General features: G+C 42.7%; 1 protein-coding gene and 15 non-coding genes across 18 annotated transcripts; 5 read left to right on the top strand and 11 right to left on the bottom strand.

Annotated features, from left to right (window-relative positions):
- Positions 1 to 9,686: 9,686 nt before the first annotated feature.
- Positions 9,687 to 9,759, bottom strand: trnav-cac. Its single transcript has one exon. It is a non-coding gene; the product is annotated as a tRNA-Val (tRNA).
- Positions 9,760 to 10,466: 707 nt separating this feature from the next.
- On the bottom strand, positions 10,467 to 23,975 carry LOC117751652. 3 transcript variants are annotated; one of them, XM_034563593.1, is made up of 10 exons: positions 23,896 to 23,975; positions 22,241 to 22,936; positions 22,036 to 22,107; positions 21,677 to 21,920; positions 21,254 to 21,307; positions 21,027 to 21,137; positions 20,717 to 20,791; positions 19,489 to 20,599; positions 18,170 to 19,305; positions 16,786 to 18,024 (listed from the first exon to the last, which is right to left on the bottom strand). In XM_034563593.1, exons 6-10 carry the CDS (start codon positions 21,085 to 21,087, stop codon positions 16,952 to 16,954), a joined length of 3,456 nt encoding a protein of 1,151 aa, XP_034419484.1. In that variant the 5' UTR covers positions 21,088 to 21,137; positions 21,254 to 21,307; positions 21,677 to 21,920; positions 22,036 to 22,107; positions 22,241 to 22,936; positions 23,896 to 23,975; the 3' UTR covers positions 16,786 to 16,951. The 3 variants fall into 3 exon arrangements, with proteins under 3 accessions (XP_034419485.1, XP_034419484.1, XP_034419483.1); XM_034563594.1 differs by lacking the exon at positions 16,786 to 18,024 and adding exons at positions 10,467 to 11,679; positions 11,825 to 12,119 and having other exon boundaries at positions 18,465 to 19,305; positions 21,027 to 21,920; XM_034563592.1 differs by having other exon boundaries at positions 21,027 to 21,920.
- On the top strand, positions 14,589 to 14,660 carry trnad-guc. Its single transcript has one exon. It is a non-coding gene; the product is annotated as a tRNA-Asp (tRNA).
- trnav-cac lies at positions 14,841 to 14,914 on the bottom strand. The gene has a single exon. It is a non-coding gene; the product is annotated as a tRNA-Val (tRNA).
- Positions 15,180 to 15,251, top strand: trnad-guc. Its single transcript has one exon. It is a non-coding gene; the product is annotated as a tRNA-Asp (tRNA).
- Positions 15,432 to 15,504, bottom strand: trnav-aac. The gene has a single exon. It is a non-coding gene; the product is annotated as a tRNA-Val (tRNA).
- Positions 15,771 to 15,842, top strand: trnad-guc. Its single transcript has one exon. It is a non-coding gene; the product is annotated as a tRNA-Asp (tRNA).
- Positions 16,023 to 16,095, bottom strand: trnag-acc. Its single transcript has one exon. It is a non-coding gene; the product is annotated as a tRNA-Gly (tRNA).
- A 358-nt stretch (positions 23,976 to 24,333) lies between the features above and the next one.
- trnav-cac lies at positions 24,334 to 24,406 on the bottom strand. Its single transcript has one exon. It is a non-coding gene; the product is annotated as a tRNA-Val (tRNA).
- A 531-nt stretch (positions 24,407 to 24,937) lies between these two features.
- Positions 24,938 to 25,010, bottom strand: trnav-aac. Its single transcript has one exon. It is a non-coding gene; the product is annotated as a tRNA-Val (tRNA).
- Positions 25,011 to 25,276: 266 nt separating this feature from the next.
- Positions 25,277 to 25,348, top strand: trnad-guc. Its single transcript has one exon. It is a non-coding gene; the product is annotated as a tRNA-Asp (tRNA).
- Positions 25,349 to 25,528: 180 nt separating this feature from the next.
- Positions 25,529 to 25,601, bottom strand: trnav-aac. The gene has a single exon. It is a non-coding gene; the product is annotated as a tRNA-Val (tRNA).
- A 640-nt stretch (positions 25,602 to 26,241) lies between these two features.
- On the bottom strand, positions 26,242 to 26,314 carry trnav-aac. Its single transcript has one exon. It is a non-coding gene; the product is annotated as a tRNA-Val (tRNA).
- A 375-nt stretch (positions 26,315 to 26,689) lies between these two features.
- Positions 26,690 to 26,761, top strand: trnad-guc. The gene has a single exon. It is a non-coding gene; the product is annotated as a tRNA-Asp (tRNA).
- Positions 26,762 to 26,941: 180 nt separating this feature from the next.
- On the bottom strand, positions 26,942 to 27,014 carry trnav-aac. The gene has a single exon. It is a non-coding gene; the product is annotated as a tRNA-Val (tRNA).
- Positions 27,015 to 27,654: 640 nt separating this feature from the next.
- Positions 27,655 to 27,727, bottom strand: trnav-cac. The gene has a single exon. It is a non-coding gene; the product is annotated as a tRNA-Val (tRNA).
- Between the last annotated feature and the right edge of the window lie 202 nt (positions 27,728 to 27,929).

Genomic DNA, 27,929 nt, shown 5'->3' with positions numbered 1-27,929 from the left:
TGCAACACCCCCATGCACAAGGCCAAACGCTAGAATACCTCCTGATGTGAGAAAGGAAGACATTGATCACTTCCCAACATGGGAAACCAGGCAGAGATGCAAGCACTGCACAGGCAATTGTTAGTGATGTGATTTTTGTGGAGCGCGTATCGAGGCGTGTATTGATGACGTTCGAAGCCTCGCGAGCCGGCCGAATCACGTGACTGATTCGGAAAATGGTTTGTATTTGGCGCGCGATTCGAAATATAAGGGGCAGCGAAACTCAATGGATTCCCCGATCACATTGTGTGCATTTGGAACATTATTGCGCATTTGTTTGCAAAGTAATCAAGCTTCTTTTTTTGCGATGGAACGAGCAAGAAAGAGGAGATTTTCCCCTGTCTGGGAACATTGAGCAGATCTCTCCTAATAAGGTAAGTTATGTATATAGTTATAATAACTATTGTAATATACTGTAAATTAATATGACAACAGTGTATCCCTGGTTCTAATGTATTTCTTCTAATTTCTGGTATTTTAAAAAGGTGAAGTGTCTGTTGTGTTCAAAAGAACTTGGATACAACAATAACACCTCATCTATGCTGAGGCATTATAGAGCCCTGCATGAAAACAAGGAGACCAACCAAGGTGGACCAAGCTCAGGTAAACCATTTTGCATGGTTTGTTTGTATTAGACAACATTCATTTATATTTGAAATGTGATTAATTAATGACATCTTTAATTGAATACTGCATTTGTTTTTGTCATCAGGAAAGAAGACTGATGTGGATGAGGCCTTGGTCAATATGGTGATTGAGGATTCTCAGCCCTTCACTGTTGTCGAGGATAAAGGGTTCAGAAAGCTTGTTAAAGCTTTCAACCCTACCCATGTTCTCCCCACTAGGCAGGTGTGTATATGAGCACATGAAACATTTCCCCTATTTTCCCATATGTGCCATTCCAAGAGTGTTATCTTCTTTCCTTTAGGCTTTGAAAGCGATGGTGGAGGACAGATATAAGGAAGCCAAGGAGAAAGCCAAAGCCATTGTGTCGAAGGCATCTGGTGTTTGTCTAACATCAGATATGTGAACCTCCATCAACACTGATGCTTATCTGGCTGTGACATGCCATTTTATAGATGAAAGCACCTCTTTGCATTCTTTTGTTTTAGGGGTGCTGCATTTCCCCGAGGCACATACTGCTGCAAATTTGTCAAGAGTCAAAGCAGAACTTATGTCGCAGTGGGGCATTGCTAATAAGGTTACTTGCCTTGTGACAGATGGCGCAGCAAATATGAGTGCTTGTGCCAAGGAGCTTTGTTTGCGTCACACAAATTGTGTGGCGCATACTTTGAATTTACTGATCAAAAAGGCTATTGATCAAAACACTGTGTGACATCTGGGCAAACTCTCGAAAGATAGTGGGCTACTTCAAGAGCAGCATTCTAAATTATGCTGTTGTGTTTAAATTGCTGCAGACACTTGAATTAATCCAATTTTGTTGGCAAATCTTATAGGAGAGGCTAACACAGATGCAAGAGCAATTGGGCCGGCCAACACTGAAGCTAGTCCAAGAGGTGTATACTCGCTGGAAAAGCACCTACCACATGCTCCAACGTATGCATGACCTCAGGGAACCTGTGGGAGCAGCTTTGGCAGGTCTACGGACTGACATTGTGCCACTCTCATCCAAAAAGTATGGCAGAATGTCTGAAAGTGCTGTCGCCTTTCAATGACGCCACAGTTGAGCTGTCAAGAGGAGAAGAGAGTGTCCGGCTCAAAAGTCATTCCTCTTTTATCTATGCTACACCACACACTGGAGGAAGAAATGGGACGTGTCCAAACTCCAGAGACCAAAGCAATGGCTGAGAGTCTGAGGAGGCAGATGCCGAGAGGAGGCTCACTTCAGAATGTGCTGGTGTAAGAAACAGTGAGTCTTCCTCCTCCTCGTCATCGTCAACAGAACCGCAGGTATCAGAAGCTTCTCAGACTGTGACTCAAGGTAATGGATCCTGGATACTTTTGAATTGTGTTATTGTATTTAGTCACTTACAGCCTGTTTGTCTGTCTTAGGAAGCGTCGTTTGGACACCACAGTCCTGCAAACAAGGACCCAAATGTCACTGCAGAGGCAACAGTGGAGGTCCAAGCGTACCTGGGTGAACCAAACATCAGAAGATTGGAGAACCCCCTAGATTATTGGGAAGGGCAGAAACACGTGTATCCGAAATTTGTATACACTCGCTGTTGCGTTTCTTTCGACCCCAGCTTCATCTGTGCCCTGTGAAAGGGTATTTTCAAAAGCAGGTGAAATTGTTTCTAAAAAAGAAACCGCCTGAAGCCCAGCACTGTGGAAATGTTGCTATTTTTAAATAAAAATGAATAAAATGTTGTAACATAAGCACAGTCTCCCCAATTTGTTTTCACTACCTCACCATTGTATTATAAAGACAGACACCATATTAACAAGTTCATAATTTATGTGTTGGGATCACAAACATCATTCGTTCATTTATTCAATTCAACGTTTCACACACACACCAAAGTCAGTGTCGTTATAATCACTCTGCCTGTTTTGCATTTATTCTCCACTTGATGGCGCAGTAGAGAAAATGAAGCATCATGAAGCTTCGGCCCATGTGTGAAGCTTCAAAGCTTCAGGAAGCTTCATCTCGGCATCACTAGCAATTGTCACATTTCTGAGGGCAGAGACTCAGGAGCAGAGGAATACACAGGAGTCAAGGTGAACTGAAACCATGAGGCGCTCAGGCTGGAAGGTACCGTAACACAAGGGAATACAAAAACAATCTGGCCCAGAACAAGGAGTAGACAGACTAAATACACAGGGGAACGAGACACAGGTGGAAACAATGAGGGCGGGGCTTGCAATACACACAGGAAGCACATTGGGTGTTACAGCAATCACTTCTCACATGTCTACTGTGGGAAATGTAAAGTTAATCTTTGCCTGAACAACATAATTAGTTATTGTTTCTAAAATAAATATTGTTGTGTACAAAGACAAAATTGTGAAGACTGCGAAATATTTCCAGGAATAAAAACTTATTTCATAGGGGAAAATTCACAATTCTGACTAGCTCTAACAACAACCTCCATCCATTCAACATATTCTTGTAATGTCCCTTTTTCTCATTAGTCCACAAATACACAAAATACAGTCAATGCCTAGTTAACGGCGACAGATTGGCAACTCACGGTACCGTGGAAAAAGGTGACTTTAATACACTCAGCAGCGTGATGAAGTTGCTCCGGAGAAGAACGGGTCACGGCACCATTGTAGCAGTTGTGTACTCTCTCTTGAGGCAGACAGCTCCAGAAGATTCGTGACACTGTTAACGTAACAGACACACACATTAGCTTTCTCTTGGCCCACCTCGTGGCAACAAGCTTTTAAATAGGGCCATTGGCTCCCGTTTTCTTTGTGTGTGTAACGGGCTCGACCTGGTCTGCAGCTAGGTGCCGTAGCCGGGAGTGAAGCTGCTAAGGTTGTAAAAGTGTATTTCAAAGATTGGTATCTAATAATGGTCAAGCAACTTCTGAATTCAAGATGTCGGCGCTGCAATTGCAAGAGCAGGTGAGAGGTCCGTTCAACTCGCAGGTTGAAGTGGAACTCTGACACCAAACACGGAAAAACTGATACCATGAGTTTTGCTTTCCTTATCGTCATCTGATTCCATTCAGAATGGGGTATGTGTTGTCCCCATCTTTAAATAACATCCATTCAAATATCATGACACAATTTAATTCAATCAACCAAAGAAGCCTATAAGACATAGTACAACATCTGAAAACATCCTCCTGCTGCTTGGATATTCTACCAAAACACTTCTTCAAAAATATTTCACACTGCATGACCACTGATCTTTTACAAATTGTAAACACATACCTTCTCTCAGGTGTTTTCCCACAAACCCTAAAAACTGCAGTTATTAAACTTAAAATAGGCTAGTTTAGACCTTGAAATAATGACTTAATTATAGGCCAATATCAAACCTCAAATTTTTAAGTAATATAATGGAAATATTGTTTTTTCAACAGCTGAACAACTTCGTGGCCGAACATAAATGTTTTGATGTCTTCCAGTCCGGCTTTCGTCAGCACCACAGTACTGAAACTGCTCTCGTTAAGGTTTTTAATGACATCCACTGAAAGAGTGACAGTGGCAGAACTTCAGTCTTAGTATTACTAGATCTCAGTGCCACGGTCGACCATGACATACTACTAGACAGACTAAAAGTCTGGGTAGGACTCTCTGGCTCAGCACTTAACTGGTTTGAGTCCTACTTGAAGGACAGACAATACTTTGTATCTGTAGCTAATTACACATCAGAGCTGACTAGGATGACGTGGTGTTTCCCAAGGTTCAATACTGGGGCCTCTTCGGTTCAACATCTACATGCTTCCACTGGCTCAGATAATGAAAAACAACAATGTGTGTTATCATAATCATGCAGTGAACACACAAATCAACATAACTATATCACCGGGGGACTATAATCCCACATAAGGGCTGGCTAAATGCATTGAAGAAATCAACAACTGGATGTGCCAGAATTTCCTTCAATTAAATGAAGATAAAATGGAAGTAATTGGTTTTGGTCCCAAGGACGAACGATCAAAAGTCAGGGCTCAGCTTCAATTGCTGATGTTAAACACCACAAACCAAGCTAGAAATCTAGGTGTAGTTATGGATTCAGACCTTAACCTGAACAATCATATCAAGACAATTACAAAATCAGCCTACTATCACCTGAAGAATATATCAAGGATTAGAGGATTTATGTATCAACATGATTTGGAGAAACTGGTCCATGCATTTATCTTCAGTAGACTTGACTACTGTAACAGTGCGTTCACAGGTCTCTGTAAAAAGTCAATCGGAACGCTGCAGCTCGAGTCCTCACTAAGACCAGGAAAGTGGATCACATCACTCCAGTTCTGAGGTCTTTGCACTGGCTTCCTGTCCAACAAAGAATTGACTTTAAAGTCCTGCTGCTAGTTTATATAGCACTGAATGGTTTAGGGCCTAAATACATGTGTGATCTGCTGCTACCTTATGAACCATCTCAACCCCTCTGGTCTACTTTCTGTTCCAAGAGTCAGGACTAAACATGGAGAAGCAGCGTTCAGTTTTAATTGCCTTGTTGTTGAAATACAAATAAACTTGCCTTGCCAATATCCCAGAATGCATTTCTCACCAGCCACAGGTAAATTGTAAGTTTGAATTGTCTAAATACTACTGTTGTTGAGTCACGGAATGTAATTGTAGGACCTTTTTATACAAGGTGTTAGTTGTTTAAGCATCAAATCTGTGGTCGGTTTGTCGAGATTCAGCCGACTTAAAAATATGCTCCGACGATTTCAGACTGGTAGGCCTCGTCAGCACCGGGCTGTCAGCGTTCATGTTGCCACGCCGTGAACAGCATGAGCTCTGATGGCTCCGTAGCTTGAGATATAATTCGGTTTGCAGGATCTAACGAGCACAAAAGTTTATTATTTGTTCACTTGGATGCTGGACAGGTGGAGATGGAAATCATAACGTTGGAAAATCCATCAGTCTGCACCAAACCTTTGGTTTCTTGTGGACACCGAAAAGTACAAATGTGTACACACAACAGCTATGAAAGTTGCCTGCCTTTTTGGCTCAATCTATCTCTGTCAGGATCTGGAGTTTTTGTGTCTTGTTTCCTGTTTTATTTTGAAGTTCCTGTCTCTTGTGTCCTCTTTTTCCCTGCACTTCCTGTCCCTGTGATTGTCTGCCCTGTCCCTGATTGTTTCCTCCTGTGTCCAATCACCTGCACCTTCAATTATCCTGTTTAGATCCCTAGTATGGAGGACAGAAAATGGCTTAAGTATAAATAAATACAGGAATAAATAAATAAACTCTTAAATAAATGTATAAATAAATACAGGAATAAATAAATATAAGTTGATACCTAAACAGGACATCATTAAATAAATCTATTTCTACATTTCTGTATTTCTTCATTTATTTATTTCTGTATTTATGTGTCTGTATGTATTTCTTCATTTATTTATGCCTGTATTTATGTGTCCTTGTATGCAAATGAGCTGGGGGGGTCCGAACCTCATTGTTAAACACGATTGGTGAAGTATTGGAGCAAGACAGAAGCAATCGATCCCTAGCACATGGCCCCTGTAGACCAAGTCATGAAGCTGTCTAGGCTAGCAGCACTCATGGCTTCGACCCGGCGGCCGCTGGCAGACTTGCTGCGGGATGCGGCTGAGCAGCTTGTGAACTGTAAGTTTCTGTTTAAACGTTTAACGTTAGGCAGCATAACAACAGCAGTTGTTTAGCTACCTTTTAAATACTGTTGGTCAAGGTGCCAACATACTAACGTTATATTAAGCTGAACTTGGGAGCCATGTGGTGTTCACTGCTTTTTTATTTTTTTGCAGCACCAAGAATCGCAAACAACCCAAGTTCCCCTCCAGGGCCTCACAACATAACACCCAGGCACCCAGTGGATGGTAGGTTTCTGCAGGGAACATGTTTCCATGCTAAATCCCTTGTGTAGACTAAATAACTATCGCAGTGATGAGTGATTTATTTATTCATGCTGTGCGTCATGTGTGATAGGATTCAGTTGGCCAACACGTTTCTTCTGCAACGTCATTATTCTCTTGTACTGATTTATAGTTTATGCTCGATCTTCACTTGATTCTAGCCGAGGTTTCAAGACTGTTTGGTCGGTACAATGGAGGAAGGACGACGACAAGGAGGCGAACGGTTGCTGCTCCTGCACAAGTTCAAGTCTTTGCATGTTGAGTTTCATAGAAATGAACTGACCTTAATTGCTGCCTAAAAAGGGAACCAATTTAAAACATGTTTTACAATGCAAAAACCTCAAGTATGGTTCTTTAAAATAACAATGCCCTGATTTAATTAAAGTTTCATTATTAGAATTGAATGTCTCATTTTCCTTTCTGCTGTTTCATTGTGCTTTCTATTCTCTTGTTTGTTTTGGAACAAGTGTTAACTGATAGTATAAAATCAATCTGTCAGATGGTCTTGGAGAAGATAAAGTGGCCAACAGAAGATGAGGACGAAGACAGTGATGTCTCTTTGGAGGATACATGTCGGATCACAGGATTCCTTCGCACATTATTGAGAACGGTAAATTAATAGAAACTTGTAATAGTTCCCCAAAGGTTATTTATCCGAGTCACTTGGGCTTCCTCTACTTTTCATTTTAACTAACAACCCAAAGCACTAATTAAGTAATAATAATACATTTATTTATATAGCACCTTTAAAAATGAGTAAAAACATAACATCAATACAAGTAAACATTTCAGAAAATACATGAGGCAATGAACACAATAGAGGAATAGAAAATTACAAATGCAAAATAAAGCAGAACAGACAAACTAGGGGAAACTGCAGAAAAGGACGACATCACTTAAAAGCAGTTCTATAAAAATGGGTTTTAAGAAGTGATTTAAAAGAAGCTACTGATTCTGCTAGTCTTATCCCCTCAGGTAGGTCGTTCCAAAGTCGAGGGGCTCTGATGGCAAAAGCACGGTCACCCTTTGATTTAAGCCTTGACTTTGGAACGGCCAGAAGGGCCTTGAAGGGCCCCACCGGAGGATCTAAGGCTGCGAGCTGGCTCATATGGGGCTAACATTTCAATGATGTAGCTTGGGGCCAGACCCAGGCGTGCTTTAAAAGTGATCAGCAAAATCTTAAAATCAATTCTAAAACTAACAGGGAGCCAGTGGAGAGAGGCCAGGACTGGAGTCATGTGAAGCCGTCTCTTAGAACCAGTCTAAAGCCGAGCTGCTGCATTCTGGACTAGTTGGAGGCGGGAGATGGATTTTTGATTTATGCCGGAAAGGAGGGAGTTGCAGTAGTCGAGTCGAGAGAAAATGAGTGCATGAATGACTTTTTCCAGATCTGAGAGTGACAATATGGGTTTGATTTTTGACATTATTCTTAATTGAAAGAAGCAGGACTGGACCATTTTTGATCTGTGATTCAAAATTTAATTGAGAGTCAAACATTACACCCACATTTCTGGCAACAGGTTTTAAATAAGCAGCCAGGGGACCAAGTTGACTCTTGATGAGACTGGTGTTATTGTTTGGGGAACTGAATAATATGACTTCTGATTTGGAGTTCTTGAGCTGAAGAAAATGTTGAGCCATCAGTTAACGTCAGAGAGACAATCTAAGACAGCAGCCAGGCTCTCTGGGTCACCAGGTCTCAGCAGGAGGTATATCTGTGTGTCGTCTGCATGTAGATAGAAAATAAAAGTGGACCTAAAATTGAACCTTGTGGTACACCACAGGTAATGTGAGTCATGGAAGACGAGTGATTACCTGTGGTGACGATCTTAATAATAAAACCAGCCAAGTGCAGTGTCCTTGATGCCAACCCAGGTTTTGAGGCGATCGATTAAAATGGCGTAATCTATAGTATCAAAAGCTGCACTAAGGTCTAAAAGAATTAAAACGGAGCTCTCCTCCCTGTCTGCTGCTATAGGGAGGTCATTAGTTACCTTGAGGAGGGCAGTTTCTGTGCTATGAAGTGCTCTAAAACCTGATTGAAATTTCTCAAATATATTATTATGATTCATAAAAGCTAGGAGTTGTGTTGAAACCACTTTTTCTAAAACTTTTGATAAAAATGGAAGTTTTGAAATTGGCCTAAAATTGGAAACAGAAGGATCAAGCTTAGGTTTCTTTAAAAGAGGTTGTACGATTGCATGTTTCAAAATCGATGGGAAAGTACCACTTGCTAAGGAGCTATTTAAAATTAATAAAATACTGGGCCCTACAGTAGTAGGAATAAAATCAAGGCTGCATGTGACTGATTTCATGTGTGATATAAGTTGGGATAAAAAGGGCAATGATACAGGCTGAAAATGACAAATAGTTTTGAATGTCCCTACTGGTATGTAAAACTTGGGTTGGGGGGGTAATTTGTTGACTTATTTCATTTACCTTATTATTACAATAATGTAAAAACTTCTCACACATTTCTTGTGAGGCTTCAATAAAATGACAGGGGGAGGGGTTTATGACCTTGTCTATGACCTTGAATAAGACTCTGGGGTTTGAATGATTGTTTAGAATTAAATTGGAGAAGAAAGAGGTTTTTGATTCTTTAACTGCCTTTTGATAGTTATTCATTCCTCTTTCCAAATATTATAAAATATGTGGAGGGCAGTTTTTTTTCATTAAGTTCTTTGGTGGATTAATTTAGCCAGGGCTGTGGTGTTCTGTTTAACTTGTTGACCTTGTAGGGGGCAACAGAGTCCAGGACAATATGACAGGTATGATTAAAAAGAGAAACCAGCTCCTCAGTATCAGAATGTGGATTAAAAGCAGTTAAAGAAGCAGCAGTAAAACACTCTGAAAATGTGCTAGCAGACATGGAATTAAGAACCCGGCAACGGGCAGGTGTACTGTGAGTTGTGGGAAGTTGGGATAAAACCACACTGAATAAAATTATTATTATTCCCTGACGGGGAGTTTTGTACTAGCATCTTGTGGTAATAAGAGTACAAATCCCCAGTGATGTCACTACACAGCAGAATGAAATGACTGACAATATTAGTCAATCATTTTAAGCAGACACCTGGGCAGTTATCCTTATTATCCAGTTTACAAAAAATTGCACTAAGGATAATTTTATTGTTTGGGGTAAGCAAGAACAAACAGTGTTTCCGCCCAGTTTTGAACTGGGGACCTTTCGCATGTGAGGCGAACGTGATAACCACTACACTACAGAAACTATAGAAGAGGACGCATGCATTTGCCTGGCTTAATGCAACATTTACACAAATGCAAACATTTCTGATGCCAAATAACGTGATTTCAAACTGGATTCAGTCAAAGCGGCTTTGTCATTGAGTGACATTAAATGTGTAATAAACGTAAAAGCTCTCTTGTATAACTCTGCGAAATCCCTGCGAACGCCGAAAAACTAGCCAAAAAACTAGCCAAAAAACTAGCCAAAAAAACTAGCTAAAACACTAGTTAAAAAAAGAGCCGAAAAACTAGCCAAAAACATCAATATGGCAGTCCTCGTTAGTATAGTGGACAGTATCTCCGCTTGTCACGCGGGGGCAAGACGTGTATAGTTGGAACTCACTGACAGCCAATGAAATTGCAGCATTATTAACGCTGTCCAAGGTGCTGAAATGCCACTTTTTCCTGCGCCGTGGCCTCAAATATACAGGTTCGAGTCCCGGTTGGGCCAAAGCCACACATCAATGATGAAGAGCTGTTTATCAATAAAGAAAAGTGGATCCTACTTTAATGTTTTCTGATTGTAACTTTATTGTAGTGGCAGATTGATTATATAAGTACTTGACTTATTTATGGCTATTAACCTATTAGTTTTCCTTCTCATGAACATTTTTATTGCAATTACTTAAATTAAATATTTCTTTACTGTTCACTAATGATTCACATAATAATGAGACATGTAGACATTAGTCCATGAAATATATTTATTCACCACAACAGGGACAGTAAATATTGAACAGAGGCCATAGTGCAAGGTCAAACAAACACAACACAAATTTGTAAAAAGAATGTAAATATTAAAAAGAGAGAATATATACATGACAGAACACTCCCCATTTCTCTTATTTTCTCTTTTCAACTGCCCATCTGTTTTTTTCTGTCTCATAAAAGGCAGACACCTGGAACTCTCTCCATGTCATCTCCTTCTCCATGCCCTGGTCTTTGTACAGGGAAAATACTTTAGCAGGGCAATACACGTACTTCCCTGTTACTCCAGGGAACCCGGTGTGAATATGAGGACTGTTTGGGCCCTGCTTCAGTCCCATCCGACAGAAGCGACACCTTGGACCAGTGTGCTGGGATTCAGTGTCTCGAGGTTCAGTCCTCTTCCTCTTTTGCTGGCCTCTCTCCTCCACCCTTTTCTTTGTGGAATACAGTTCCTGCTGAAAGAACTTTGTTCCTGCAAAGTCTTTAAAGGGCATTTTGGGGTTTGTCAGACCTTCAGCACCATAAGCTTTAAAAACTTTAGTGGAGCAGTAAAAGTACCTGACGGGGCCCTGCTGGTAAAAGAAGTGGATGGAGGAACCATCATTCTCATACCTGGACTTTGGCTGGCCACAGGACAGGCACGTTTTTGTCTGCTTCTTTTTGTGCACTGGTTGTTGTTGTTGTTGCTGCTGATGCTGCTGTTGCTTGTCTAGGATGTTTTGGACAATTTCCTCAATGGAGGCTTTCGTAAGGGTCTGACCAGGTGGCGGTGGGTTAACGACTGCAACAGGCATAGTTACAACTGGCACACGGGTAGTCTCACTGCCCTTTGTCAGAGAGTGCCAGAGTTCCTGCCTCTCTTGCAGTTTTTCTGGGCTGGTGTTCAAAGATGAGCTGGTGTTTAGTAATTTGCAGAGGTGTTTTACATATTGTAAGATGTGATGTTTTGTTGTTGGGTGCAGCATGCTGTTTGGGTCTGTACAGGAGTTGTGAACTAGAGCAGCATAGCCCTGGTCCACAAGCTTGAGCATGTCCTTCATCCCACGGTGTTCATTGAGCAGGTTATCTATAGCTGCCTTCATGGGGGCCGGCCACCGCTTGTGGTCCAACACAAACACTCTCCCTCCTGTCTTCACAGGTCCAGTGCGAGCGGCAGTCGGTGAGGACAGCAGGGGCAGAGACGGCCGACATGTTTCTATGAAAACAAAGGACAAAGAGTACAATGAGTTATTCTGACCTACAGAAAGAAAAACCTCATCAAAATAAATGATTGAAATCCAGTTCCTAGTAACTAATGCTTGAGTCTCGTCCATTATTTTGTCTGTCTGTTTGATGGTTACCTGGATCTGTCTGAGGCCCGGGAGTCACGTCTGGTTTGACAGCAGAATCTGCAGCAGGGCGTGGAGGAAACTGAAACAGCTTCAGGGGTGCCATTGAGGATGAGGATGACTGGGCAGTCGGCGCGCTGCTTTGAGGAGGTGGACTCAGGGACGGGGCAGAGTCTGTCTTGGTCCTGTGCTTGTCCCAGTCCACAGGAACTGGGCGGCAACCTGGCTCAACGTACTGCAGGCCAAACTTCTCTCCAGTGTCTCTGCTAGAGAGATGAAATGCTGGATATTTCATGTGTCCCAACACCCGTTCGGAGACTGCGTTGAGCTGGGCCACTCAGGCAACCTCGCAGGATGTGCACCCGCTGGATCCGCCATAGCTTCAGCATTGAGGGCTTGAAGAGAGGAGCGCCATTTGGATCACTGGCCAGGTGAAACTGCTGTAAAACTCCCTCCACCCTCTTGATGAGCTCCTCCGGCTGTGTGATCCTGGTCCTGCAGTGCTCCCGAATGTGTGGCTTGGTTGGGTTGGCAGGCTGAATCCCACAGAAGGCATAGGCGTCTTTAAGCCTCTGCAGGTCTTCCTGATCCACCACAGAAAAGGCTGCAGACAGGAACTGAGCAAAAGAACTGTACAGTGCATGATGCTCTGTCACACACTCACGGAGGAACCTCCTCATGCAGTGGAATAAGTCCAGCTTGATGCTCAAGTTGGCACTGAAATGGGACCGTGACGCACACGTGTTCAGCAGGTTACCAGAAGTAGCCTGGGCAACGATGGCATCAGTTGTTGGCCAAGAATCCCAGTTCAGATGCTCTCCTGCATACGATTCTGCCACTTTGAATGCTGCACAGCAATCCCTGAAAGAAGAAGTACAGCCTTGAATGTTAAAGCGTTGTATGAACCACCACTGGTCATGGTAATAAGACGATTCTTAACAGCCAACTAATTTTCTTTTATTCAACTAGAATTATGAAAAGCAATATAAATTGTGATTATGAGCCATTTGGAAAAAATATATGGATTCAAATGTACCTGTCTACCCAGTGGTATTGTGCCTTCTCTATGCCTGCTGTGCTGTAGCGCCGTGCTAGTCCCTCGTACATGGGCTTCAGGGACTTCTCCGTCTCAGACTGCACCATCACCCATGAAAGGATCATCTAGTTCTCATTCATGACCGCATACGAGGACATGGTGCCGGATGAAAAGGTGACCTTCCTCGCAATTTTGCGGGTGTGGTCTGAGCGGAAAGCCTGTCCAAAGGTCCCCTGTAAAAGTGTGTTGATGGCACTCTCCTGGTGTTGGTACTCGTGCAGCAAGCAGTCAGCCAGGTAGTGAGAAGACACAATGATCCCGTTCCAGCCATCTGAATCACTGTACTCGCCGAAGGGAGCCGGCTTTGTTTCCTGTCGCAAGAATTGAGTGATGGTTCTTTGGTCATACTGTCCTGCCTCCCCATCCATGACATTTTGGCAGCTGAGGAGGTGGGCCAGGTGAGCCCGTTCAAACTTCAAGTGCATCACCTCCATTACCTGCTTTGTCATGTCGCTGGGGGAGTTACCTGTCCGCCTGAGCTCGTCCATGACGGATTTACATATTGCCTTCTTGTACGTCAAGATGGCTGGCAAGAGGTTTGTGTACCTCTTTGGGAGTTTGTCAAGCCACAGTGGGTTGTCAGCGTACCACTTTTTTTTGCACACTTTGCAGAACAGCCTGGATGACAACAGGTAGTACTGTCCAGTGATGCCAACAACAACACGAGGTCTACCAACACCTGAAGAGGCAACTTGAGGCCGTGCACAACCTCCCATACACGGCAGAGTGTCGTTGTTCCTCATCCTCCCCATGAGGTTATTGTTCTCTGGCTTCCATATAAAAAATGGATGGAGCTGAAAGTACTTTGGGGAAGGAAGATCGGAGATGCTGTCAATCAATTCAGGCTGGGGAGGCAAACGCCACAATGACACCATCTTCATGGGGTTCCGCACAGGAATGGAACCTGGCCAGAGACCCATAGATTCCAGCTCCGTCTTCATCCAGATCCTCTGCTGCTGTGAACAGTTCCACTGGCTGACATCGTGGTCGTAGCCAGGAAGCTGTGGAGGAGGACAGGTGGGGACAGCTATTGGCCTGGGTAAAGGCTCACCTGGTCAGACGAGAATAAAGACATAGTAAAAGACAAATTAGTACGATTTTGGGTGTGACTATTTCATATTTTTAAAATGTGCACAACCAAATTTAAAAAAAACATTCAAATACTGACTTTGATCTCTGTGTGGAGTTGGCAGTTGACCGGGCTCTGCAGACGTCTCAGGAGAAATCAGGAGCTCCTCTGATCCTATAGAGAACATTGAACATGTTATTATTATTGACAATAAGATTAAGCAAGAATGTAACATGACATTTGTGAAACTCGGCGAGCTGTACACTGGAGTGCTGCCATCTTACAGTTTCGAACTGGGGACCTTTCGCGTGTTAGGCGAACGTGATAACCACTACACTACAGAAACTATAGAAGATGACGCATGCATTTGCCTGGCTTAATGCAACATTTACACAAATGCAAACATTTCTGATGCCAAATAACGTGATTTCAAACTGGATTCAGTCAAAGCGGCTTTGTCATTGAGTGACATTAAATGTGTAATAAACGTAAAAGCTCTCTTGTATAACTTTGCGAATTACCTGCGAACGCCGAAAAACTAGCCAAAAAACTAGCCAAAACACTAGTGAAAAAAAGAGCCGAAAAACTAACAAAAAACATCAATAGAGCATTCCTCGTTAGTATAGTGGACAGTATCTCCGCTTGTCATGCGGAAGACCAGGGTTCGATTCCCTGACGGGGAGTTTTGTACTAGCATCTTGAGGGAATAAGAGTACAAATTACCAGTAATGTCACTAAACAGCAGGATGAAATGACTGACAATATTATTAGTCAATCATTTTCAGCAGTTATCCTTATTATCAAGTTGACAAAAATGTCCACCTAGGCGAATTTTATTGTGTGGGGTAAGCAAGAACAAACAGTGTTTCCGCCCAGTTTCGAAGTGGGGACCTTTCCGCGTGTGAGGCGAACGTGATAACCACTACACTACGGAAACTACAGAAGATGATGGATGCATTTGCCTGGCTTAATGCAACATTTACACATATGCAAACATTTCTGATGCCAAATAACGTGATTTCAAACTGGATTCAGTCAAAGCGGCTTTGTCATTGAGTGACATTAAATGTGTAATAAACGTAAAAGCTCTCTTGTATAACTTTGCGAATTACCTGCGAACGCCGAAAAACTAGCCAAAAAACTAGCCAAAACACTAGTGAAAAAAAGAGCCGAAAAACTAACAAAAAACATCAATATGGCAGTCCTCGTTAGTATAGTGGACAGTATCTCCGCTTGTCAAGCGGAAGACCAGGGTTCGATTCCCTGACGGGGAGTTTTGTACTAGCATCTTGAGTGAATAAGAGTACAAATCCCGAGTGATGTCACTAAACAGCAGGATGAAATGACTGACAATATTATTAGTCAATCATTTTCAGCAGTTATCCTTATTATCAAGTTTACCAAAATGTCCACCTAGGCGAATTTTATTGTGTGGGGTAAGCAAGAACAAACAGTGTTTCCGCCCAGTTTTGAACTGGGGACCTTTCGCGTGTTAGGCGAACGTGATAACCACTACACTACAGAAACTACAGAAGATGACGCATGCATTTGCCTGGCTTAATGCAACATTTACACAAATGCAAACATTTCTGATGCCAAATAACGTGATTTCAAACTGGATTCAGTCAAAGCGGCTTTGTCATTGAGTGACATTAAATGTGTAATAAACGTAAAAGCTCTCTTGTATAACTTTGCGAATTACCTGCGAACGCCGAAAAACTAGCCAAAACAACTAGCTAATACACTAGTGAAAAAAAGATCCGAAAAACTAGCCAAAAAAATCAATATGGCAGTCCTCGTTAGTATAGTGGACAGTATCTCCGCTTGTCACGCGGAAGACCAGGGTTCGATTCCCTGACTTGGAGTTTTGTACTAGCATCTTGAGGGAATAAGAGTACAAATTCCCAGTGATGTCACTAAACAACAGGATGAAATGACTGACAATATTATTAGTCAATCATTTTCAGCAGTTATCCTTATTATCAAGTTGACAAAAATGTCCACCTAGGCAAATTGTATTTTGTAGGGTAAGCAAGAACAAACAGTGTTTCCGCCCAGTTTCGAAGTGGGGACCTTTCGCGTGGTAGGCGAACGTGATAACCACTACACTACAGAAACTACAGAAGATGACGCATGCATTTGCCTGGCTTAATGCAACATTTACACAAATGCAAACATTTCTGATGCCAAATAACGTGATTTCAAACTGGATTCAGTCAAAGCGGCTTTGTCATTGAGTGACATTAAATGTGTAATAAACGTAAAAGCTCTCTTGTATAACTTTGCGAATTCCCTGCGAACGCCGAAAAACTAGCCAAAACAACTAGCTAATACACTAGTGAAAAAAAGATCCGAAAAACTAGCCAAAAAAATCAATATGGCAGTCCTCGTTAGTATAATGGACAGTATCTCCGCTTGTCACGCGGGGGCAAGACGTGTATAGTTGGAACTCACTGACAGCCAATGAAATTGCAGCATTATTAACGCTGTCCAAGGTGCTGAAATGCCACTGTTTCCTGCGCCGTGGCCTCAAATATACAGGTTCGAGTCCCGGTTGGGCCAAAGCCACACATCAATGATGAAGAGCTGTTTATCAATAAAGAAAAGTGGATCCTACTTTAATGTTTTCTGATTGTAACTTTATTGTAGTGGCAGATTGATTATATAAGTACTTGACTTATTTATGGCTATTAACCTATTATATTACAGTTTTCCTTCTCATGAACATTTTAATTGCAATTACTTAAATGAAATATTTCTTTACTGTTCACTAATGATTCACATATTAATGAGACATGTAGACATTAGTCCATGAAATATATTTATTCACCACAACAGGGACAGTAAATATTGAACAGAGGCCATAGTGCAAGGTCAAACAAACACAACACAAATTTGTACAAAAAATATAATAAAAAGAATGTAAATATTAAAAAGAGAGAATATATACATGACAGAACACTCCACATTTCTCTTATTTTCTCTTTTCAACTGCCCATCTGTTTTTTTCTGTCTCATAAAAGGCAGACACCTGGAACTCTCTCCATGTCATCTCCTTCTCCATGCCCTGGTCTTTGTACAGGGAAAATACTTTAGCAGGGCAATACACGTACTTCCCTGTTACTCCAGGGAACCCGGTGTGAATATGAGGACTGTTTGGGCCCTGCTTCAGTCCCATCCTACAGAAGCGACATCTTGGACCAGTGTGCTGGGATTCAGTGTCTCGGGATTCCGTGTGCTGAGATTCAGTCCTCTTCCTCTTTTGCTGGCCTCTCTCCTCCACCCTTTTCTTTGTGGAATACAGTTCCTGCTGAAAGAACTTTGTTCCTGCAAAGTCTTTAAAGGGCATTTTGGGGTTTGTCAGACCTTCAGCACCATAAGCTTTAAAAACTTTAGTGGAGCAGTAAAAGTACCTGACGGGGCCCTGCTGGTAAAAGAAGTGGATGGAGGAACCATCATTCTCATACCTGGACTTTGGCTGGCCACAGGACAGGCACGTTTTTGTCTGCTTCTTTTTGTGCACTGGTTGTTGTTGTTGCTGCTGATGCTGCTGTTGCTTGTCTAGGATGTTTTGGACAATTTCCTCAATGGAGGCTTTCGTAAGGGTCTGACCAGGTGGCGGTGGGTTAACGACTGCAACAGGCATAGTTACAACTGGCACACGGGTAGTCTCACTGCCCTTTGTCAGAGAGTGCCAGAGTTCCTGCCTCTCTTGCAGTTTTTCTGGGCTGGTGTTCAAAGATGAGCTGGTGTTTAGTAATTTGCAGAGGTGTTTTACATATTGTAAGATGTGATGTTTTGTTGTTGGGTGCAGCATGCTGTTTGGGTCTGTACAGGAGTTGTGAACTAGAGCAGCATAGCCCTGGTCCACAAGCTTGAGCATGTCCTTCATCCCACGGTGTTCATTGAGCAGGTTGTCTATAGCTGCCTTCATGGGGGCCGGCCACCGCTTGTGGTCCAACACAAACACTCTCCCTCCTGTCTTCACAGGTCCAGTGCGAGCGGCAGTCGGTGAGGACAGCAGGGGCAGAGACGGCCGACATGTTTCTATGAAAACAAAGGACAAAGAGTACAATGAGTTATTCTGACCTACAGAAAGAAAAACCTCATCAAAATAAATGATTGAAATCCAGTTCCTAGTAACTAATGCTTGAGTCTCGTCCATTATTTTGTCTGTCTGTTTGATGGTTACCTGGATCTGTCTGAGGCCCGGGAGTCACGTCTGGTTTGACAGCAGAATCTGCAGCAGGGCGTGGAGGAAACTGAAACAGCTTCAGGGGTGCCATTGAGGATGAGGATGACTGGGCAGTCGGCGCGCTGCTTTGAGGAGGTGGACTCAGGGCCGGGGCAGAGTCTGTCTTGGTCCTGTGCTTGTCCCAGTCCACAGGAACTGGGCGGCAACCTGGCTCAACGTACTGCAGGCCAAACTTCTCTCCAGTGTCTCTGCTAGAGAGATGAAATGCTGGATATTTCATGTGTCCCAACACCCGTTCGGAGACTGCGTTGAGCTGGGCCATTAATGCAGGATCAAAGACGGCTGGGAGGTGGACACCAGGCTGCTTCAAGTCCACCAGGCGCTGGTAATTCCACCGCGCCACGCCAGTCATCCCCTGTGCTTGAAACAGCTCTGGGGAAACACGTGTTCCAGTGACCCACTGAGCCTGGTGGAAGTGATATCCCTCCTGCTGGGATGTGCCTCTGATGGGGATCCAAATGGGAACTCTGGCCCCTTCACCCTGCACATGATTCAGCTGCAGAGATCCTCCATGCCTGTACAAAATCCCTCCTTCAACCACGGGATCACTCAGGCAACCTCGCAGGATGTGCACCCGCTGGATCCGCCATAGCTTCAGCATTGAGGGCTTGAAGAGAGGAGCGCCATTTGGATCACTGGCCAGGTGAAACTGCTGTAAAACTCCCTCCACCCTCTTGATGAGCTCCTCCGGCTGTGTGATCCTGGTCCTGCAGTGCTCCCGAATGTGTGGCTTGGTTGGGATGGCAGGCTGAATCCCACAGAAGGCATAGGCGTCTTTAAGCCTCTGCAGGTCTTCCTGATCCACCACAGAAAAGGCTGCAGACAGGAACTGAGCAAAAGAACTGTACAGTGAATGATGCTCTGTCACACACTCACGGAGGAACCTCCTCATGCAGTGGAATAAGTCCAGCTTGATGCTCAAGTTGGCACTGAAATGGGACCGTGACGCACACGTGTTCAGCAGGTTACCAGAAGTAGCCTGGGCAACGATGGCATCAGTTGTTTGCCAAGAATCCCAGTTCAGATGCTCTCCTGCATACGATTCTGCCACTTTGAATGCTGCACAGCAATCCCTGAAAGAAGAAAGAAGAAGTACAGCCATGAATGTTAAAGCGTTGTATGAACCACCACTGGTCATGGTAATAAGACGATTCTTAACAGCCAACTAATTTTCTTTTATTCAACTAGAATTATGAAAAGCAATATAAATTGTGATTATGAGCCATTTGGAAAAAAAAATATGGATTCAAATGTACCTGTCTACCCAGTGGTATTGTGCCTTCTCTATGCCTGCTGTGCTGTAGCGCCGTGCTAGTCCCTCGTACATGGGCTTCAGGGACTTCTCCGTCTCAGACTGCACCATCACCCATGAAAGGATCATCCAGTTCTCATTCATGACCGCATACGAGGACATGGTGCCGGATGAAAAGGTGACCTTCCTCGCAATTTTGCGGGTGTGGTCTGAGCGGAAAGCCTGTCCAAAGGTCCCCTGTAAAAGTGTGTTGATGGCACTCTCCTGGTGTTGGTACTCGTGCAGCAAGCAGTCAGCCAGGTAGTGAGAAGACACAATGATCCCGTTCCAGCCATCTGAATCACTGTACTCTCCGAAGGGAGCCGGCTTTGTTTCCTGTCGCAAGAACTGAGTGATGGTTCTTTGGTCATACTGTCCTGCCTCCCCATCCATGACATTTTGGCAGCTGAGGAGGTGGGCCAGGTGAGCCCGTTCAAACTTCAAGTGCATCACCTCCATTACCTGCTTTGTCATGTCGCTGGGGGAGTTACCTGTCCGCCTGAGCTCGTCCATGACGGATTTACATATTGCCTTCTTGTACGTCAGGATGGCTGGCAAGAGGTTTGTGTACCTCTTTGGGAGTTTGTCAAGCCACAGTGGGTTGTCAGCGTACCACTTTTTTTTGCACACTTTGCAGCACAGCCTGGATGACAACAGGTAGTACTGTCCAGTGATGCCAACAACGACACGAGGTCTACCAACACCTGCAGAGGCAACTTGAGGCCGTGCACAACCTCCCATACACGGCAGAGTGTCGTTGTTCCTCATCCTCCCCATGAGGTTATTGTTCTCTGGCTTCCATATAAAAAATGGATGGAGCTGAAAGTACTTTGGGGAAGGAAGATCGGAGATGCTGTCAATCAATTCAGGCTGGGGAGGCAAACGCCACAATGACACCATCTTCATGGGGTTCCGCACAGGAATGGAACCTGGCCAGAGACCCATAGATTCCAGCTCCGTCTTCATCCAGATCCTCTGCTGCTGTGAACAGTTCCACTGGCTGACATCGTGGTCGTAGCCAGGAAGCTGTGGAGGAGGACAGGTGGGGACAGCTATTGGCCTGGGTAAAGGCTCACCTGGTCAGACGAGAATAAAGACATAGTAAAAGACAAATTAGTACGATTTTGGGTGTGACTATTTCATATTTTTAAAATGTGCACAACCAAATAAAAAAAAAACATTCAAATACTGACTTTGATCTCTGTGTGGAGTTGGCAGTTGACCGGGCTCTGCAGACGTCTCAGGAGAAATCAGGAGCTCCTCTGATCCTATAGAGAACATTGAACATGTTATTATTATTGACAATAAGATTAAGCAAAAATGTAACATGACATTTGTGAAACTCGGCGAGCTGTACACTGGAGTGCTGCCTACTTTTGGTCCGAAAACAGTGCACCAGTATCTAATTTACAACCATGAAGATTTTGAGGAATAAACAACCGTTTTGATGTACACTACATAAGGATATTTGTAGGATGCAAATACAGGTAAAATACTAGGTACCAGGAACTGTGGCAGTCGCCTCTGTTGACAGATGAGCTGCTCCTTCGGGCATCAGACACATGAGCTCCTGGGGAACGGGCACAGGTCTCTTTACGGATGGTAATGCAGGGGCTGCAAGGAGAGAAGGATCACAAAACAAGAATCAATTCATGGTTTATAACTAATATAAGCACAGTCAATATGACAGATAATGTTTCAATGAATAGACATAATGTTGATACATTTACCATCTACTTGTGAACCCTTAGCCTTGGCTGGTGCAGCCAGTGTAGCAGATGGTACTGGAACGGAAAAACCCTTGTTTGTTATTTATACCCTTGTTTGTTATTGATATTTTGACAATACACAAAAAACTACTGTTAGTAAAGGCAACAAATATCTTTACTTCACCTGCTTTTTTCTGCCAAATCCAATCAAACTGACTGTTTCTAACATTATTATATAAAGAATATACTTCATTCATACATGTGTTTATGTTGGAATGGGTTAATATTCAGTAGCCAGTCATTGTGATTTAACCTAGGCAGGGGAAGCAACAGGACACACTTCAAACACATCAAACACATGCAATCAGGTGTTAGTAACACATCAGTTTCACATGTACATTTTTTTCTTTTCATCCATATAAGAAAACAAAGACTGATACGTACCCTCATCATGACTGGAATCAATTCATAGTCACTAGGACAATAGGTAGAACACCAAAAGACAAACATGACCAGAACGTGGTCAACATGAGACGGGATGAGAATAGTCATGCTTCATGTGGGATAAGAATTCATGGTCCCAGTTGTGTCGGTCGACGGCAGGACGCTTTGGGTTAAAGACCTCTTTCTCTTCTCAAAGGCTGTCGTTCTCTGGCAGATGATGACGATGAGGATGATGCAAAAACAGCTGTTAAACACAAACAAAACAATATCATAAATGCTGAATAGCATACGCATTAACTGTAAACGATTGTGAATCTTCAGCTAGTAGAGACAAAGAAATAAAAGACATGTTTCCTCACAGCTCTGCACGTGTTGCTTGGAAGGAGAGATACCCAGCATCGCTCTCTCCAGCTCTTCATCTTCATCCATCACTGTGATGCAAACAGACAAGAGTTAGAAAGTCATTAAAGAAATATCTTCTTGTATTTGGGCTTGTATGACTTTAATCACAATTAGTATGATGGAGGTGTGTGTATGACAAAGCAAATAGGACACCAGACCCACCAATGGCTTCAGCAGGAGCATGTGAGGCGTGTGTCATCAGAGAGGACACGGTGGGTGGATGCAGCTTCTTCTGGAGGTAGAGTTGGAGCTTGTGCATCTTTGTCCCCGCAGCACACTTTGTCTTCACAATGAAGGATGAATAGCCATCCTCCCTGCTGTCCCAAATCTCTCGCCAGGTGTTGTTGGCACGAGAGCCAAAACCAACCAGCTGGTCGTCCTCTGATGCTGCTGCTGTCACAACTGGCTTTTGTTCCTCATAGCTGAGAAGAGATTGGATTTCTGGAAAGATGAGGGAATAGGTCACAAATGACAGTAGGCTGTCCTTGTTGTGCCCCGCTGCCATGAACAATCCTGCAGCCTCCTCCTTTTGCTGGTTCCTGATCAGGTAGATGGTATACCCAATGTCATTCTCCAGAAGCCAGCGGAAGGACTTCCCCTTGTACTTCCCAAACTGCAGGATGTAATCTCCAGACACTTCAGTTTTATCTGAAGGGTCTCCTCCTCTCTGGCGGACCACAGTCAGCGCATTTTGCCTGACCAGCTCCTCCTTGACAGGTGCAGACTTGTCCTGCAGAGACGGGTTGTCTTTCAGGACTTTGGCTGCGTCAGTCGGATCCTGACGGAGAAATCCCCGTGGTCCCTTACGGAATGAAACGGCCATTCTCCCAGGATAAAACAAATGTTTGCGCATTTTTCCTGTTATGACAAAGAGTAGAGTATATTAATACGTTATAGACAGGCATTGTTTTCATACCATGGAATTAGTGTACCTTAAGTGCCTGTCTTTTGTTGAGGCACACTATTTACATTTCAATGGAAGACTACTACCCCCCCCATCTCCTGTGGGTTAAACCCTTTGAACTCATGGAAAATAACTTGAAGGTGAATTCACAACCTCCCCCCCACAGTCATGTGACTCAAATAACACTGAAGTGTGAAGTGTCTTATCAAGAATTTCAATTCACCTTTTGAACATCCCAAAAAGACATGCATCAGACTATGAGTATACTTTTATATAAACAACTTTATCACATTCTGGTGTTCTCTGTTGTAACAGTGGTGGAAGAAGTACACAGATCTTCAATTTTAGTAAAAATAATATATTAATGCCACCACATGGTGGTCCTGCATTTAAATAAATGACTCAAGTAAAAGTGAAGTACCTCAAGTATAATTACCCACTACTATGTTTTAATATGCTGCTGGTAATTTAATCTATAATAACACTTTTATTAGTTGAGTATATGTTGTATTATAACCTTAATCTGCTACGTAACTAGTGACTCATTCTTTCAAATAAATGTGGAGCAGTTAAAATACGTGACTACAAACTGCATCTCAGTAACGTTATTCAGCGGAGCGGTGCACGTTTACGTGACGTGAAAAAAAAGAAACACCGTTCTTTCACTGCGTGTATTTGTCGTAATATAGTATATAGTACAGTATTGATATGATTATGTTTACTGACGTACAGAAGACAACGCTTTATCATATATTTGAATGCAGTCACGTTAACTTCCAGACACGAAAACCCGACAAAGTCACACATGGATAAACAAAACTGAAGAAACACAACGAACTTTACAGCTGTTAAGTGAACCAGAGACTAATTATCATTACATTTGAGTTCATTGTGATTAATTTGAATGACTTACTGTTTCACGTAACAACGGAGAGCTCCAGGAAATGCGTGCTGTCGATACTCTTCTCCGGCTGCGACTGGCGGAGAGACCCGGGGAGGAAGTCTCCCAAACGAAAAGCGGCTCCACGGCGCTGCGAGCGGCCAAAGATATATTACATCGGCGAGTTTAGGCACGGCCATAGAGAATGCATTGGAGGCCGGTTTAGGGATTTTAGCTAAAGAATCCCCGGCTGCCGCGCGGGAGACCAGGGTTCGATTCCCTGACGGGGAGTTTTGTACTAGCATCTTGAGTGAATAAGAGTACAAATCCCGAGTGATGTCACTAAACAGCAGGATGAAATGACTGACAATATTATTAGTCAATCATTTTCAGCAGTTATCCTTATTATCAAGTTGGCAAAAATGTCCACCTAGGCAAATTTTATTTTGTAGGGTAAGCAAGAACAAACAGTGTTTCCGCCCAGTTTCGAACTGGGGACCTTTCGCGTGTGAGGCGAACGTGATAACCACTACACTACGGAAACTACAGAAGATGACGCATGCATTTGCCTGGCTTAATGCAACATTTACACAAATGCAAACATTTCTGATGCCAAATAACGTGATTTCAAACTGGATTCAGTCAAAGCGGCTTTGTCATTGAGTGACATTAAATGTGTAATAAACGTAAAAGCTCTCTTGTATAACTTTGCGAATTACCTGCGAACGCCGAAAAACTAGCCAAAACAACTAGCCAAAACAACTAGCTAATACACTAGTGAAAAAAAGATCCGAAAAACTAGCCAAAAAAATCAATATGGCAGTCCTCGTTAGTATAATGGACAGTATCTCAGCTTGTCACGCGTAAGACCAGGGTTCGATTCCCTGACGGGGAGTTTTGTACTAGCATCTTGAGGGAATAAGAGTACAAATCCCGAGTGATGTCACTAAACAGCAGAATGAAATGACTGACAATATTATTAATCAATAGTTTTCAGCAGTTATCCTTATTATCAAGTTGACAAAAATGTCCACTTAGGCACATTTTATTTTGTAGGGTAAGCAAGAACAAACAGTGTTTCCACCCAGTTTCGAAGTGGGGACCTTTCGCGTGTTAGGCGAACGTGATAACCACTACACTACAGAAACTACAGAAGATCACGCATGCATTTGCCTGGCTTAATGCAACATTTACACAAATGCAAACATTTCTGATGCCAAATAACGTGATTTCAAACTGGATTCAGTCAAAGCGGCTTTGTCATTGAGTGACATTAAATGTGTAATAAACGTAAAAGCTCTCTTGTATAACTTTGCGAATTCCCTGCGAACGCCGAAAAACTAGCCAAAACAACTAGCTAATACACTAGTAAAAAAAAGATCCGAAAAACTAGCCAAAAACATCAATATGGCTGTCCTCGTTAGTATAGTGGACAGTATCTCCGCTTGTCAAGCGGAAGACCAGGGTTCGATTCCCTGACGGGGAGTTTTGTACTAGCATCTTGAGGGAATAAGAGTACAAATCCCGAGTGATGTCACTAAACAGCAGAATGAAATGACTGACAATATTATTAATCAATCATTTTCAGCAGTTATCCTTATTATCAAGTTGACAAAAATGTCCACCTAGGCAAATTTTATTGTGTGGGGTAAGCAAGAACAAACAGTGTTCCCGCCCAGTTTCGAACTGGGGACCTTTCGCGTGTTAGGCGAACGTGATAACCACTACACTACAGAAACTTTAGAAGATGACGCATGCATTTGCCTGGCTTAATGCAACATTTACACAAATGCAAACATTTCTGATGCCAAATAACGTGATTTCAAACTGGATTCAGTCAAAGCGGCTTTGTCATTGAGTGACATTAAATGTGTAATAAACATGAAAGCTCTCTTGTATAACTTTGCGAATTCCCTGCGAACGCCGAAAAACTAGCCAAAAAACTAGCCAAAACACTAGTGAAAAAAAAGAGCCGAAAAACTAGCCAAAAAACTAGCCAAAAAAACTAGCTAAAACACTAGTGAAAAAAAGAGCCGAAAAACTAGCCAAAAAACTAGCCAAAAAAACTAGCCAAAACACTAGTGAAAAAAAGAGCCGAAAAACTAACCAAAAACTTCAATAGAGCAGTCCTCATTAGTATAGTGGACAGTATCTCTGCTTGTCACGCGGAAGATCAGGGTTTGATTCCCTGATGGGAAGTTTTGTACTAGCATCTTGAGGGAATAAGAGTACAAATTCCCAGTGATGTCACTAAACAGCAGGATGAAATGACTGACAATATTATTAGTCAATCATTTTCAGCAGTTATCCTTATTATCAAGTTGACAAAAATGTCCACCTAGGCAAATTTTATTTTGTAGGGTAAGCAAGAACAAACAGTGTTTCCACCCAGTTTCGAAGTGGGGACCTTTCGCGTGTTAGGCGAACGTGATAACCACTACACTACAGAAACTACAGAAGATGACGCATGCATTTGCCTGGCTTAATGCAACATTTACACAAATGCAAACATTTCTGATGCCAAATAACGTGATTTCAAACTGGATTCAGTCAAAGCGGCTTTGTCATTGAGTGACATTAAATGTGTAATAAACGTAAAAGCTCTCTTGTATAACTTTGCGAATTCCCTGCGAACGCCGAAAAACTAGCCAAAAAACTAGCCAAAACACTAGTGAAAAAAAAGAGCCGAAAAACTAGCCAAAAAACTAGCCAAAAAAACTAGCTAAAACACTAGTGAAAAAAAGAGCCGAAAAACTAGCCAAAAAACTAGCCAAAACACTAGTGAAAAAAAGAGCCGAAAAACTAACAAAAAACATCAATAGAGCATTCCTCGTTAGTATAGTGGACAGTATCTCCGCTTGTCAAGCGGAAGACCAGGGTTCGATTCCCTGACGGGGAGTTTTGTACTAGCATCTTGAGGGAATAAGAGTACAAATCCCGAGTGATGTCACTAAACAGCAGAATGAAATGACTGACAATATTATTAATCAATCATTTTCAGCAGTTATCCTTATTATCAAGTTGACAAAAATGTCCACCTAGGCAAATTTTATTGTGTGGGGTAAGCAAGAACAAACAGTGTTCCCGCCCAGTTTCGAACTGGGGACCTTTCGCGTGTTAGGCGAAAGTGATAACCACTACACTACAGAAACTTTAGAAGATGACGCATGCATTTGCCTGGCTTAATGCAACATTTACACAAATGCAAACATTTCTGATGCCAAATAACGTGATTTCAAACTGGATTCAGTCAAAGCGGCTTTGTCATTGAGTGACATTAAATGTGTAATAAACATGAAAGCTCTCTTGTATAACTTTGCGAATTCCCTGCGAACGCCGAAAAACTAGCCAAAAAACTAGCCAAAACACTAGTGAAAAAAAAGAGCCGAAAAACTAGCCAAAAAACTAGCCAAAAAAACTAGCTAAAACACTAGTGAAAAAAAGAGCCGAAAAACTAGCCAAAAAACTAGCCAAAAAAACTAGCCAAAACACTAGTGAAAAAAAGAGCCGAAAAACTAACCAAAAACTTCAATAGAGCAGTCCTCATTAGTATAGTGGACAGTATCTCTGCTTGTCACGCGGAAGATCAGGGTTTGATTCCCTGATGGGAAGTTTTGTACTAGCATCTTGAGGGAATAAGAGTACAAATTCCCAGTGATGTCACTAAACAGCAGAATGATATGACTGACAATTATATTAGTCAATCATTTTCAGCAGTTATCCTTATTATCAAGTTTACAAAAATGTCCACCTACGAGAATTTTATTGTGTGGGGTAAGCAAGAACAAACAGTGTTTCCGCCCAGTTTCAAACTGGGGACCTTTCGCTTGTGAGGCGAACGTGATAATTACTACACTACGGAAACTACAGAAGATGACGCATGCATTTGCCTGGCTTAATGCAACATTTACACAAATGCAAACATTTCTGATGCCAAATAACGTGATTTCAAACTGGATTCAGTCAAAACGGCTTTGTCATTGAGTGACATTAAATGTGTAATAAACGTAAAAGCTCTCTTGTATAACTCTGCGAAATCCCTGCGAATGCCGAAAAACTAGCCAAAA

Source organism: Cyclopterus lumpus, chromosome 22 (assembly GCF_009769545.1).
Source record: "Cyclopterus lumpus isolate fCycLum1 chromosome 22, fCycLum1.pri, whole genome shotgun sequence".
Classification (NCBI taxonomy): Eukaryota; Metazoa; Chordata; class Actinopteri; order Perciformes; family Cyclopteridae; genus Cyclopterus; species Cyclopterus lumpus.
The sequence above is the reverse complement of the archived record's forward strand: the minus strand, read 5'-3'. Positions and strand labels throughout refer to the sequence as shown.

Coding starts and splice junctions, on each gene's coding strand:
- LOC117751652 (XM_034563592.1), bottom strand. CDS start 21,087: ATGTGTCTGATGCCCGAAGGAGCAGCTCATCTGTCAACAGAGGCGACT. Junction 20,792..21,026: donor GGCGACTGCCACAGTTCCTG/GTACCTAGTATT, acceptor TGTTCTCTATAG/GATCAGAGGAGCTCCTGATT. Junction 19,306..19,488: donor CAATACCACTGGGTAGACAG/GTACATTTGAAT, acceptor TTCTTCTTTCAG/GGATTGCTGTGCAGCATTCA.